Genomic DNA, 14,399 nt, shown 5'->3' on the forward strand with positions numbered 1-14,399 from the left:
AGGGTACGCACGCGACTATCGTGATTTTGCCACGCTTCGCATACGTCGGGCGGTTCGGGCCTGGGGGCTGGTCGGGACGGTCTGGCGATTGATCATGCTGGAAGTGCTGGGCCGCGAAGTTGGACGGCAGTGGGAGTATGGGCCTCGCACTCATGGTAGGCGCGGTTTGAGGCTTGGAGGGTAGATACAAGCCTCGTGGAGGAGCCGACGGTCGGGTTGCACCATGTCAATATAGAAAAGGACGGCCGCGGCGGTGGTATACTGTGAAATGTGAATGCTGTGGTAAGGCAGGTCGTGACATCGGAGACGAGTCCGTCACCGCCGAAAAGCCAAGCGATTTTGCGCCAAGGAGTGACGTTGCGCTAAAAGCGACGGCAGGGACGGCAGGGTCGGCTATTGGCTGCATGCTCGTCGGGGTAAACTCCAGAGTCTCGCCACTGCCGATGGACTGTCATTGCATGGTGGCGCGTATATCGGGCCGTTACCCAACATCACCGCCCTCTGCATGCTGATGGGCGATACAGGGCCGATCGCAAGGGGTAGTTCCCACAGCGAGGGCAGGGTGGATGGCGAAAGACCGCTGGGCTGGGGACCAGGGACGCCAGGAGAGCTGGCCATGTATAGCGCGGCACTCATTGGTGCATCTATTGCTCTCCTCGATGAAGCAGCCAAACTCGATCATAGCACCACCTCGAATGCGTCTGCTGCGGGGGATGACGTGTCGGGGCCCGGAGAGCTGGCCGTCAGACTTGGCCAAGCACATGGACAGTCTAGAGCAACATGTAGTGAGGGCCGGGACCGCGCAGGATGTGCCCTCGTGAGCAGCCCCAGACAGGACCTCGGGAACAGCAACGGGAGTGGGGATCAAACTTGCCGCAGTCAGTCCCGCCTTATGAGGCTCTAAGCGACCACCTGACTTGGTTGGTCCGAGCGTGCTTACTCAGCCATAGCCCACAAAACTCTGCGCGATCTCGATCCTCCTTCTCCTCTTCATCAAAAAGCAACGGAGCCAGCCACGACCATCAGCACATTCTATGCTCTTGGTTGCCAGTCACTTCGGTGGCGTGGCTCCGGAGAACAACGCGCTCCCGGACTAGGAAGCGTCTACCTCGTGGGTCGTCTTAAGTGATGGCGAGGGGGTTGACGCGCCAATGATGGGAGTACATATCCGCCGCAGTCGTCGCAGGTGTGGCCGCCGCGCGTGACCGGCCGTATCGTGCGATGCCTGTGATGGAGGCGAGGGGGGTGTGAGGGTTCAAGCCAATGCCGTTGTCGTCACCGTCACCGTCATGCTCCAGGCTTTCCATCGATCGTGTCACACCGCCCTCTAGCAATGCTGCTCCATGAAGCCGGATCCTGGCCCATGTTCTTGACGTAGGGGTCATTGCAGTCGTACAGTCGGTCTGTAGGCAGCGGCATGCATGCCGTTGTTGCGGCTCTAGGTAGGATCGTCCAGATGCAGCGTCTTGCAGCCTCCTCTTGCCGGATCACCGATTCGACGAGTCCACCGCGCACATGTCCCCTCTACACTCTGCTCTCTGCTCTTCCCCCACGCTGCTCATGTCGTGATCTTGATTCTGCCAGAGAGTTGGCAGTCGCATCAGCTGCCCGGCACTGAGTATAATCGATGGAGGGTGGCTCGGGCGGTATGGTTCTGTGTCTAGTCGCGTTAGATATGCTGAGACAGGGGAACCAGCGTCGTAGAGTCCATCGTGCTGCGGGCTTACTGAATGTGGCCCGCAACGTACTCCGAGCCAAGGACCGCCACACTACGGAGTTGCTTGCACCCGGGCCGTTGCGAAGGTTCCTTGGTGCTGGTACGCGAGGCCATTCACACGATGGCCAGCGTGCTGAGGGGATGTCGACAACTCTGTCCACGGCGCGAAAACAGCGGCAGCATTGCAGTATTTATCGTGCCCGCTCCCGCCAGCCCAAGAGAATGCCCACCTGACTAATGAGGAAAGCACACGGTCGCCTTCCACGCTCATTGGACGGAAGCGATGGCCGCCCTGCGCAGGAGCTACCTCCGTACATCCCTGTCTGCTCGCACGTCGATCTCCAGCGTGCATCTAGAGCTGCGTCACTGCATCGAGTCGAGGGGGGAGCTAAGCCTCATCCACTGCCGGGACGCTGGGGTGTGCACTCTTGATGCCACTGCTGCGGGTCTTTCAGCGCAGTATCAAAGATCTGGGACAGTATATCAAGTCTTTGTATATGTGAATTGTGGGCTAGCTATCGAATACATGGATGAGAAGAGCACGCGGCCGTGTCTTAACATTATGGCAAGATGGCAGTAGCGGCGCACATCATGATGGCTCGATATGAGCTACCCAATATGACGGCTGAAAGCTAGCTCCTTTGCATGCATCAGGACAGTCAGCTGTTCGCTGTTCATCTGTGCATACTCCTTGTTACTATACAAGGTGAACTGAAGCATCATCAGGTCAGACGAGCGGCAGAAGGCTTTAATGGGGACAGATCAATCTTTGATGGCCATCTAGTCCTCAACCAAGGCCTGTACAGATAGTCGCCCATTCAGCTCCCGTCCTATGACCAGCCTCATACGAGGTCGGAGGACTGCAGCCAGAGACATAACGTGTGCACAGACGACTTCCCTCCTGTTGTACCTTCGTCGTCCGACGTTCTCCACCATGCGTCAACTCTTCCCCCACCTATAGCAAGCCTGGCCCAAGAACGCGATAACGCAGCACTCACAGCCCCAGACTGCAAGATTTCCCATGAACTCAATCCCTCCACACAAGAGCACTCTCTCAAAGGTACGGACAGTGCCTAAGCCGAGAAGTGGATTCTGGACAGATCTTCCAAAAAGAGCTTGAGGATCAGTGGCCTGGAATCTTGCAGCCATCAACCGCAATCCGGCTAGCTGCAGTGGCATCCTTGCCCAGGTCACTATCTGGCTATTCAGAATCGACCCCAACATTCGGCCTGGCTCCGTCGAAAGCTTCGTTGCTCGAGGGAAGATCCACTGCCGACCGTCGCCGCCTTGGGCGCCATCGTCTACTCTAGGTGCTGAAGCGTTGGCAGCGAGTTCTTCGTGCGTAACGGATGCTAATTGAGGAAGTCGAACCTCTAACTCAACAATGCCGTCATTCTCCTCCCTGGAAGTAATTCGAACGCTTGGGTCCATGGCATCCTGGCTCCCTTCAGAGATTGTTTGTGATACGGGGGAGACAGGCCTAGACGGATCGAGAGGCATAGCAACTTGGCCTGCATCGGAGCCGCCGAAATCAACAGGCTGTAGAACGCTCTCAGCATGTGCCACTGGAATATCCAGCCGTTCCATATTATTGATTCGTAGATTCCCCAAGTCGATCTCGGCGCGGATTCGGTCGAGCTCTCTCTCTATATAGCGTTCCTGTGGTGTCCGGCGACCATCGAGCTCGTCGTCGAAGATGTATGCTCGGCGGAGATAGCCTAGCATTGTATCTACTGCGGTTCCAAAGACTCCCCAGGGCGTTTCACTGAGGCCAATGAATCTTGCGGTCCGTGGCTTGGGATATTCCTCGGAGTGCGCTAATTCTGTAGTGCCCGCTTCTACCCGTCTTGACTCTATGGCATCGTATATGACGCCATAGACCCGCCTCTCAATGAAGACTTCAACGAGGAAGAGTAGTAGCGGAGACGCAAGCAACGAAACAGCGAAAGTCGTGACTGATTCTCGCGTAAAAGTAGATGGGACTGGGACTCTCTGGATAGGCGATGCTGGCATGAAAGGTATAAACGATTCCAAGGGAGGAAGAAACGGCCGAATAGGCACAAGATGTAGTCTTTGAAGACTAGAATAATAGTACAACGGGAAAAAGGCGACTTTGGCTACCCCCTGGAAACTGTTTCCTCGTTAGTCTTGCACATGTGACAGAGAAATGGGCAACCTACATCTCGTTTATCGTGGGTTTCCACCGGCGGATAAGTCTTCTTGTACGTCTAGACGGCTGGTTCCATAGTAGAAAGCGGTCGATCAGTCTCAAGCTGCCCACCAGGCTAGTTGTGGTCTGATATGCGGACGACCAGAGAATATGGGCAGGTAATCCAGTGCAGAAGAACGTCCAGAACCCAGCAGACTGATACTGAGCGCAGACGAGATTCGAGAAGTGCATGCCGGGCAGCATTTGAAAAGTCTGAAAGTTTGGTCAGATTCTAGATATTTTCCACCGTGTCATATCAGACTCACCAAGATCCGATCCCTGAGCGATCCGATCCACCAGGTGCACAGGACATCAGCCAATGTCGATACAGCTGCCACAAGATCTCCAGCGTTATTTTCCGACTCCATTGTGTCCAGAATATCTATCTTCTTGCACAACAACTGAATGTCGTCTTCTGACAGCGGTAGAGTACGGCGCTCCACCACTCCAATGGCAGCGAGAACATCGTTCTGCGCCTCCCGCAAAATCCGTCCCTGTTCGCGAGAAGCTGGATTTACTGGGTGCCCTCGCTCATCATATTGTTGCACGTAGTAATTGATGGGAGTCGTGAGCGGTTCGGACTCTGCGGTTTGGGGATGGCTATTTTGCAAAGCTTGCAAACCGCTCTGGTCTTGGACCTCGAAGGCAGAGCGTCCCTGTAACGACGAATAAATTAGTTTGTGGATGTGAATAGAGAGGAATGAGAGACATGACAGCGATTGCGCAGCGCATACTCACCAAAGCTAAGCGGGTCAGATACGCCTGTCTACCCATGCTGTCCAGACATCGGGACTAAGTAATACAATTGAGAAAGCGTAGCGTAGGATATGCGCATTCTGAAGCCGGCGCGTGTTCTGAAGGCGAGGCGCGTTGGTCGATCGTGAATTGACGAGGTGTTGCGGCAGGTGGTGCCGACTAGCGGCGATCTTCCGCCTGACGTCCCTCAAGTCCCTTATGTCCTATCCAGCTTCTCCTTCTTCAACCACACCATAATAGTGAGGTATTATTGATTTCGTTATTACCGTCGTTGCCACTATTAACGCAAGCTTCAAAGTCATTACTACCATTACTGCTAGCTCCAGTTTCGTCTATTCAAAGCAAAGTTGATCGGTTTAGCATAGGTCTAATGCGATTGGTAGCTAGATCTAATGCGATTGGCTAACTTCGTGGCCTTCTCTCGTGGCATTTAGTCGAACGTTAAAGCATTAAAGCATGGCTCAATACGCTGCCAATCTCGCATCAACCATGCAGGTGGAACACCATGTACAGCTACGAGTAGCCTTCGCTCTCTCAATCAGGACATGAAAATCCAGAACAGCCACCGAATCAAAGCGCCGAGACCCAAACATACTACAAGAACGCTCACTAAAGTAACAGATGTCAGCTTGCCCTTGCCACCAGCATTCTCCCTTGATTCATCATCCCAATGCACGGAACCAGACCTCGACTCCTTGTACGGCACGTAATCCAACTTCACTCCACCTCTGATCAAGCGACTAAACTTGTCTCCTACGAACTCATGGCTAGCAATGGGTAGAACCCACAGGGCCATGAACTTATTCAGAAGTCCATCCCAAGCTGAAACCCGCGTGAATCCGCCTGTAAAGTCGTGGACTTTAGTCACGCGGCCCATCCTCTTTTCCTGATAGTCTTGGAACACCATACTAATCTGCTCTCGGCTGAGGGTAGAGTCTGATTGGTTCTTGAGTGCTCGATTCAAGCCGTTTGAGAGTGCTGCGACGCTTTCCATGGCGCTGTTGGCACCGAATGCTAGGTTTGGGGTCATCTGGAAACACTGATTAGCCGTTAAGGAAACGATCATGAGTGTCACTAACCTTATGAGCAGAATCTCCAACCAGTGCTATTCTTCCCCAATGCCATTGTTTAAAGACGCCCTCTTCCAGCGGAGTAAGGTAGAACCAGAGCTTGTTGCTCCAAAGGTCGCCAAAGGTGAGCTTTTCGTTGATACGACACGCCATATATTTGCTTGCTTCTAGCTCTGCATCATGAGAATTGTATTTTGGTCGATCTGGCCATCGCCTAGCCTTGGGGAGTTTAATGAAAACGAAAAAGTAGACACGGGTCGGCTGCGTCAAAGTAAGAAACGAGAATCTATCATTGTGCGTTTGGGTCATCTCGCCAGAAACCGATCTAGCAGGTGGTGTACATGTTCCGAAGAGACATTTGTAGGTTGTGTTCAGTGCTGGTTTGACAAATCAGTAACATACAAAGGCAGAATAGACTAGGTATTACTTTGTTGCTCTTTCTCAGAAAATGTCCCAGGACTTCGGTCGTTTGCGATCGTCCACATAGCCCTTCGTACAACACTATTGACTCCATCTGCTCCCACGACGATGTCGCCAACCTCAACGCTTCCGTCTTCTAGATGAACTTTGACTCCGGTTTTGTCCTCATCAATATGGACAACGCTACAGCCTCCTCTGACGTACGATTGCGACGGTAAATGGTCGTAGATAATTCGCATGAGCTTCTCGCGATCAATCACTAGGAAGCCATACCCATGCCTATGCGAATCGTGAGCACACTCAATAAACAGCGATTAACTTGCTCGAGAACATAAACACACCTTTCGATTATCTGTCTAAATAGAGGGCTGACGACAGTTGGAGTACCACTGAAACACCCCAGCTGTTCCATCAAGCGGAGACCTTGCGGCCAGAGATTAATAGAGGCACCATTCGGTCGGACGATAGTGTTCCTTCTCTCCAGGACAACGTGATCGATGCCAGCTCGCTGCAGGCAGTGTGACATCGTGAGACCTGATATACTGCCACCTACGACGATCACCCGAAAAGGTCTCTGCTTTATGTCCATGACTTCAAAGCTTGAGATAAATATAGAAATAGTGGGAAACAGTGATATCTGGAGATTGTCTTGTCTTGATACTTAGAAGCGTTATAGAAGGGTGGTGGTAGTGCAACCTCTCCATATAGCAATACGAGTAGCCTTGTCCCCGCGCAATCCGAAACGCTAATGCAGGTCGAATCGTGCCTCCAGGCAAATGCACTGCCAAAAACGCCGCATTCCGCACTGTGGGTCTAAGCAGAGCTTCTTAGTGGAGTAAATTTGTTGAGCTCCTTCGACAGGGGGCAAAATGAACCCCCATCATTCGACATCCAAGGCTATTACCAAAACGGGGCAAAATAGCGACGTACTAGACCTAGTCGACTACCGATATATCAACCCGTGGAGCGCTGTGAGTTCGTTATACACCTTGATGTGAATCTGTGGATGAAAAGCCTTGCGACTGAACTATCTCCCACAGTGACCGTGGATGGCTTGCAGCATAGGAATGCTCTGACTGCGTACGATTTTTGAGATAAGCAAATGCTTACGGCGATTCCGAACTAGTTCCAAAAATGGCGGTCTGCTACAAGCCATTGGTTGAGGAATCATGGCAACAGCTTAAGTAGATTTCCCAGACTTGAATCGAAAGGTTAACGAAATTTTTTTCCTCGAACATTTTAGGCTTTACAACAGTTTGTGAGATAGAGACGCTATTCTGGAAGCATACTGAAGCACGCTGTGCATGGTGGAGATGTTTCTGAAGAGGGCGGAGGGGTGAGGTATAGATCACGTGTACCCAGCTCCGCTTTTCACAGAGTGGTCTTATCGATAACGAACTCGCGAGGAAAAAATTTAAGAAGATCGTGAAACCGGTGAAGCACCATTGAGGACAACAAAAGCGCAGACAGTATACCCAGAGATGCAACGGAGACTCGAAGACATGCTCTAGCTCCCATATAAGCTGTATAGCTGCTTAACTCGGCCAGAAGTGCCACGCAGCCATGGCGCAAAGAACGAGTATTACCACCACCTACGACGTGAGCAGAAGCATCCACCCAATCTACACCGGAGGGAGCGCCGCGCTCGCCCAGGACGGACGATGTCTTGCGACTTGTGTTGATGAAGATGCTTTACTTACCGACCTAGCTACCGGTGAGGAGCTTGCGCGCATTGAAGGAGTGAGTCTTCAATCTGGCGTCCCTCGAATTTGGAAGTACTGACAGTATTGCAGGATGGAGAGGCTGTAACCACACTAGCATGTCAGTACAACTCGAATGCAACATTCTATAGCCTGAATGCTTATCAGAATAGTGACACCGAGTAGCTCGCATCTAATAACATGCTCGCGATCACTTTCCATGCGAATATACTCCCTGTCCCCTACCCCAGATAACACCGGTCGGATTCGCGCAGACCTTATTCGGACGTTAAAACCGCACGGCTCGCCTGTTGTGACTGTGAAAGTCGACAAGACCGGCACGTTGCTTGCAACTGGAGGTGCAGACGGCACCGTGAAAGTCTGGGATATCCAAGGAGGATTCGTCACACACACCCTCCATGGCCATGGCGGGGTCATTTCTTCTCTCCTCTTTTTCGAGGTCGAGGTACCTGCGCAGGAAACTGGGAAACAGGGCAAGGATAAAAAGAAGAAGAATCAGACGCAGGACAATGCTGATGGAGAGACAACACTGGGGTATCGATTGGCTGTCGGTGCGGAAGAGGGGAAAATACGAATTTGGAATCTCCATAAACGCACCAGTGTCGCGATTTTGGATTCCCACGTCTCAGTGGTTCGCAGTCTAGATTTCTCGCCGGAGGAAAACGCATTAGTGTCAGGAAGCCGGGACAAGACTGCGATAGTTTGGGATTGCCGGACATGGAAAATACGAAGTACGATCCCGGTCCTGGAAGCTGTTGAAGGCATCGGGTTTCTACAAAATGGCACAGTCATTTTCACAGGAGGCGAGAATGGGGCTGTTCGTTTATGGAGGACCATAGGAGGCGGAGAAATAACGGTTGAGCAGAAAGCCGGCGTAGAGACAGATGCAATTCTGGACGTCATATACTACGAAGATCTCCCATATCTTCTGTCCGTTCACGCAGACCAGACGTTGGTTTTACATTCGTTGGAGTCATTGAAAGACTATGCGGACGAGGGGAAATTACAACCCCTGCCGGTCCTGCGGCGCATATCTGGGAACCATGACGAAGTGATCGATTTGGCTTACATTGGCCGATCTCGAAACCTCCTAGCATTGGCGACAAACTCGGAAGACATTCGAATAATAAGTTTGGAATCCAACAGCAACTCAGAGGACGACCCCATTGGAGGTACATATTTCGGAGCAGATGTCGCGCTCCTCAAAGGCCACGAGGATATCATATTATGCTTAGATGTTGACTGGTCTGGTCATTGGCTTGCAACGGGCGCGAAGGACAACAATGCTCGTCTATGGAGGCTGGATCCTGAAAGTAACTCATACACTTGTGTGTCAACTCTTGTTGGCCACGCCGAGTCATTAGGAGCAATATCTCTGCCACACGCAACTCCTACCAAAGGCACTCCTGCATTCGAAAACCCACTGGATCATCCCCCCCAATTCCTCATCACAGGATCTCAAGACAAGACCATAAAGCGCTGGGACACGTCCAGTGCACTAAAGGGAGGGAAGAAAACATCTCGGGCAACCTACACCCGTAAAGCGCACGATAAGGACATCAACGCCATCGACATAAACCACAACTCGACCCTATTCGCCTCCGCATCGCAAGACCGAACCATCAAAATCTACTCCACCGAGGACGGCGAGTCACAAGGTGTCCTACGTGGCCACCGCCGTGGTGTATGGACTGTTAAATTCGCTCCCAAGGATACTCCCTCCATCGGCTTAACAGGCAGCAAAGGCCTCATCGCAACCGGCAGCGGCGACAAAACCGTCAAGATCTGGAATCTCGCAGACTACAGCTGCCTCCTGACGCTCGAAGGCCACACCAACAGCGTCCTGAAGCTCGTCTGGCTCGCATACAAGCTGGTAGACGCACGCGACAAGCGCGGAGCACAGATCGCTTCCGCTGGCGGCGACGGCCTCGTAAAAGTATGGGATACCTCCAGCGGCGGGGTATCCTGCACATTAGACAACCACACCGACCGCGTGTGGGCGCTCGCAGCGAACCCGACGTCGAATGCGCTGGTGTCTGGCGGCGGCGACAGCGTCATCACATTCTGGCAGGACACGACGACCGCGACAATGGAAGCCGTCGTAGCCGCGGAAACAGAGCGCGTGGAGCTGGACCAGAAACTGCAGAACTACGCGCACAAGGGGAACTATCGCGAGGCCATCACGCTCGCGCTGCAACTGAACCAGCCGGCGAGACTGCTCGGCCTCTTCAAGGGCGTCGTGGAGGCTGAAACCCAGGAAGCGGGCAGTCTGTCAGGCTTGAAGGCTGTCGACGACGTGCTGGCTAATCTGGCGGATGAGCAGCTGTTCAAGCTGCTGCTGAGGATTAGGGACTGGAATACGAATGCGCGGACGGCACCGGTCGCGCAGAAGATACTCTGGACGCTGGTGAAGTCGTATCCGGCGTCACGCTTTGCGGGGCTGAAGCCGACGGGGAAGGCGGATGCGAAGGGGAGTTTAAGGGATGTGCTGGATGCGCTGAAGGCGTATACGGAGCGGCACTATCGCCGCATAGAGGATCTTGTGGATGAGAGCTATCTGCTAGACTTCACGTTGAGGGAGATGGACGAGGTTGTGGGGGGAGGAGAGGACGCGACCACTGGTCACGGCCTTAATGGTCAGGATGTAGACGTGGCGATGGTGGAGGTCGAATGATAGCTAAATTCAATCTGTGCTTCTTTACTACTACGCTTATTTCTCCTCGCCTGTGCATCTCGTGATCTCAACTCCGTCCTGTGATTCAATCATTCGTTAGAGAGATGAGTGGTCTAAGGGGTGATTCGGCAGGGGAACTTACTGGCTCGCCAGTCGGTTCGAAGCTATGGTTGATCCGGCTCTCATACACGAGATTCGGGTTCCCCTTCGCTGTGTGCTCCAGCTTCGCCTGCCCGAGCCGCTTCGCGTACTGCTGCGTCGTCCGCCCAGGGAACCGCGGATCCACGCCATCGCCCTCAACCGGGCCCTGCTTCGCCGCCTCTCTCTTCTCTGCCACACTACTACGTACATACTCCAGATACGGCGGGTTGCCAGGCGTGATTACGTTATCAGCCGCAAGCACGGAACCAGGCGTGATCAACTTTAGCTGCTCGCACAGTTTGAGATCGGTGGTGTAGGCCGGTTTGTAGTGGTCCAGGAACATGAGATCGATGTGCTTGAGCTCGCCTGATGCGTGCAGGCGGTTGATTGAGGCGTCGCTGGAGCCCACGACTACTTTCACGGTGTCGGAGAGGCCGGCGAGCGCGACGAGGCACATGATGACGGCCGCGAATTCGGGGTTGCGCTCCAGACTGATGTATCTCGCGCTGGAGCTGCCGGAGCGGCGGACGGCGTCGCCGAAGAGGATGCAGGAGTAGCCGCAGTAGCCGCCTAGCTCGACCTGGTTGGCTGTTAGAAGTGGATTGGGATCGGGGACGCCTGATGCCTACCATCGTCTCCGGCTTGACTTCTTCGATGAGGTCGGTGACGATCTTGCCCTTGGCCTGGCCGACGTTCATGAGGTACTTTTTGGTCCGCGCGAATTCGTCTATGGCTTGGAGAACGCGCTGGGGAGAGCCGCGGATGGAGTCGATGTCGGGTTTGTTGTGGATGAAGTGGAGGAGCTCGACTTCGCGGCCGTCGTCGAAGAAGACGTCGTCGCCTTTTTCGATGTAGGCGTTTTTCTCGTCAAAAGAAGGCATTGTGGCTATCTAAGAGATTCTGAAGGACGAGAGACAGTAGTAATTGGATGTCTTGAGTTGAGTTCAGTAGGGTCCCGACGTTGTTGTGGAGTGGAAAGCAAGAAAGACGATCTATTCGACGAGAGCTCTGCGAGTGCTATGCCAAGGGAAATTGAATGACTAGGTATGGAATGGAATTGCGTTGACATAGGACATAGAATAAATCGATGAAGTGCTTCGAGGTGGACTGGACGTGAAGATAAGTAAATTTACGACGGCTGATAGCTCAGAAGCGGACCCATTTATCGCAATGCGTCTAACGTTTTGCCGTGCTCCCGAGGGCAGAGTAGCAGCCCCTTCGGTATAGTATGGCAGTTTCTCTCTTTCGCAGTACAGAAAGAGAGCCGCTTGACGTGTTGGGCGTTACTTTGGAAGGGTTCTCCGCAATGGAGGGGAAGTTTCTCCGGTGGGGGAAATTCACGCCGAGAGAAGTCCTAAAGACCTTTTCACAAGCATAGGATGCATGATAGATCTGCGACGCATTTCGGTCTGCGATTTTGATGCGTCAAACCAAATCTTCGCGTAGGTTTGTGTTTCGTTTTTAAGTTCTGCGCACGAGCTTCACCAGGTTGCATGACTGAGCCATCATTGCCCTCACAGCGTCTGTAGAAGTGAAAGCTTGCGATGTTGTGATAGTCTACCAGTGTGACTGCTTTAGTCTTAGTTGATGCGCCGCGGGGTGTATGTGACATTGCGTAGAGAGCTTGCTTGATCAACGATATTCGGTTATGCCCATGTACTTGGGTTCGAGTCAAGCTAGAGAGAAGCGTCCCAATGCCGAAATGCGTAACCTCTTCGGTACTGAACGACGAGGAAGTAAACGCAGCGTCCACCTGTGGTAGCCTTTTCCTAGTGATCAGGGTCCCGAAATTAAGTTTATGCTGTGAGAGCTAGGAAAACCTTTAGTGTGCCCTGAATCGCCAATCAAGAGTTACTAATCCTCGATGTCGTAGTGAGTATTTGGGAAACCAAGGATAGAGTAGTAATCCCGAAAGACGATAACTAAAAGGGGAGAAGACGCAGTGTGCATATGTTGCAACACCTTTTCCCAGGCTGATATACACAGCTTGGACAGCAGATGATCAGCTTTGATAGATACGTCATGCCGTTCGCGAGAAAAGGGGTAGAACGGTCGATGCCGACCTCGGAGAATATCAAATCGATCAGAAACTTCTGCCAAATCGGGTCAATGCCATACCAGCAAGGTTTCACCTTAAAAGGTTTGAAGGACTATTTGCATCTAGCGCCATCGGCCGATCCCTACAGAGCCTCGTGGTTCACGTGATACAGTTGAACAACGGTATACCAGCGGCTGCACTGCAGTGGATGTGTAACGGCTGCAAGAGGACCGTCTCATTGGCTCCTCCCGAGGCATTGCTTGTGCTCACGGAACCTCAACTCGTGGATGACACCTGTAGGTTATCCAGCTCACCCTCAGTGACGGATTTTAGGTGGCATGTCGGAAACTGCTTCAGTGTACATCAATCAATCCTCGAGTGTAGATCCAGTCAATCCTCGGACATGGCCTGATGTGTTTGTGAAACTCGCTCAGATTCTCGACTCAGGGTTAGAATTCGTGACGATTCAAGGGAACGTGCATCCTCTTCGGCGGCATGGCTGAATTCATGCCGTGGTGAAGGGAGCCGGGTAATGGTGGTCTCGAAATGGTTAATCAACAGGCTAAGTACTCGAGAGAAGGGAAACCTGGGCGCGTATATGGAGATCAGTGTTAGACATAAATGCTGTTGATACTCTAGGCCTTCCATCTTCGTAGGCAGCTCCGCATCTTTAAGCTCTCAGTCCTGAGTCCGTCATGCTAGAATGACAACCAGCGAAGGAGGAGCTGCTACTTCTGCAATGTGACTAGGGAGCTGCACTGTGATTTGCGATACCCGAATGATTGGCGGATGGTTAGTGCTGCGGCACACCCCCCAACACTGTGGCGGCAGGCTTCGTCCAGCTGGAGGGCTGTAACTCGACGCGTTTGGGGCCGAAGGGCACGATAATCTCCGAGCACGACGCGGGGAGCGCGCTGAATAAATCCAACGCTCATGGCGTCGTTCGAGGCTGTTGGCGTTTGCAGCAACAGCCATCCACGCCATCGTAACCACCTGCCCACGCCGTCGTCGCTGACGCTGATCCTTCCGACACGGGGGCTACTGTAGGAGGCACAGTTCGCTCAGAGCTCTCCGCAAATTGGGTCGTGTGTCTGCGCCGGCTGGTGTCCCGCAAGCACTGGCTGGCGGGCTCTGGCGTCGGTGCATGGCCTCAGTGAGATACTGACCCCGTGGGCAGGGGCCACTGTGCGGATGAGCCCGTATGCACGCTGGTGGGGTGCATTGGGGAGAAGTTTGACGTCGGGAGGGTTGCATGCAGTGCGTCTGGCGTAGAGGCAGTGAACGCAGGATAGATGAAGAAGTTCTCATAGAGTTCGACGGCAAGCGGCACCCGCATCTCGATACAGCCCCTGCTCACGATGCCGGCCCAAAGAAAGGAGTCGGGGCGCGGCAGCTGTCCGGGGAGGCTTGGCCTCATCCACAAATGCCAGGCCGATCACTTTTCTGGCGATGTAGCTGCCGAGTCGTTTTCCAGGGGCACTTTTGCAAAAAACCGTTTTGGGCTCCCACGCGACGGGCCTCTTCTGCCTCCTGTCCGCTCCCATTCTCGTCCCGAGCATCCGCTCACGCGTCACGACTCCCGCCCACGCTCCCGCCAGCACCGTGCCCGGCAGAATCAACACCAGAATAAGGCCGCGGAAAAGACGGTGGAAG

General features: G+C 53.3%; 5 protein-coding genes across 5 annotated transcripts; 2 read left to right on the plus strand and 3 right to left on the minus strand.

Annotated features, from left to right (window-relative positions):
* The first annotated feature begins 1,533 nt into the window (after positions 1-1,533).
* On the plus strand, positions 1,534-2,477 carry BDZ99DRAFT_312369 (uncharacterized protein). The gene is made up of 3 exons (XM_033714274.1): positions 1,534-1,646; positions 1,697-1,904; positions 1,965-2,477. Exons 2-3 carry the CDS (start codon positions 1,731-1,733, stop codon positions 2,295-2,297), a joined length of 507 nt encoding a protein of 168 aa, XP_033577416.1. The 5' UTR covers positions 1,534-1,646; positions 1,697-1,730; the 3' UTR covers positions 2,298-2,477.
* A 179-nt stretch (positions 2,478-2,656) lies between these two features.
* On the minus strand, positions 2,657-4,700 carry BDZ99DRAFT_520522 (uncharacterized protein; the record flags this gene model as incomplete). The annotated part of the gene is made up of 4 exons (XM_033725537.1): positions 2,657-3,848; positions 3,898-4,139; positions 4,193-4,582; positions 4,665-4,700. The coding sequence occupies 4 exons, from the start codon at positions 4,698-4,700 to the stop codon at positions 2,657-2,659; spliced, it is 1,860 nt and encodes a 619-aa protein (XP_033577417.1).
* Positions 4,701-5,035: 335 nt separating this feature from the next.
* Positions 5,036-7,047, minus strand: BDZ99DRAFT_463033 (FAD/NAD(P)-binding domain-containing protein). The gene is made up of 4 exons (XM_033719988.1): positions 6,514-7,047; positions 6,180-6,451; positions 5,762-6,129; positions 5,036-5,712 (listed from the first exon to the last, which is right to left on the minus strand). The coding sequence occupies exons 1-4, from the start codon at positions 6,696-6,698 to the stop codon at positions 5,221-5,223; spliced, it is 1,317 nt and encodes a 438-aa protein (XP_033577418.1). The 5' UTR covers positions 6,699-7,047; the 3' UTR covers positions 5,036-5,220.
* A 1,034-nt stretch (positions 7,048-8,081) lies between these two features.
* Positions 8,082-10,601, plus strand: BDZ99DRAFT_463034 (WD40 repeat-like protein). Its single transcript, XM_033719989.1, has one exon. It carries the CDS (start codon positions 8,093-8,095, stop codon positions 10,565-10,567), a length of 2,475 nt encoding a protein of 824 aa, XP_033577419.1. The 5' UTR covers positions 8,082-8,092; the 3' UTR covers positions 10,568-10,601.
* BDZ99DRAFT_463035 (S-adenosyl-L-methionine-dependent methyltransferase) lies at positions 10,552-11,928 on the minus strand. Its single transcript, XM_033719990.1, has 3 exons — positions 11,338-11,928; positions 10,710-11,288; positions 10,552-10,645 (listed from the first exon to the last, which is right to left on the minus strand). Exons 1-3 carry the CDS (start codon positions 11,587-11,589, stop codon positions 10,604-10,606), a joined length of 873 nt encoding a protein of 290 aa, XP_033577420.1. The 5' UTR covers positions 11,590-11,928; the 3' UTR covers positions 10,552-10,603.
* Positions 11,929-14,399: the final 2,471 nt, after the last annotated feature.

This window comes from Mytilinidion resinicola (genome assembly GCF_010093595.1).
Source record: "Mytilinidion resinicola strain CBS 304.34 unplaced genomic scaffold BDZ99scaffold_9, whole genome shotgun sequence".
Lineage (NCBI taxonomy): Eukaryota > Fungi > Ascomycota > Dothideomycetes > Mytilinidiales > Mytilinidiaceae > Mytilinidion > Mytilinidion resinicola.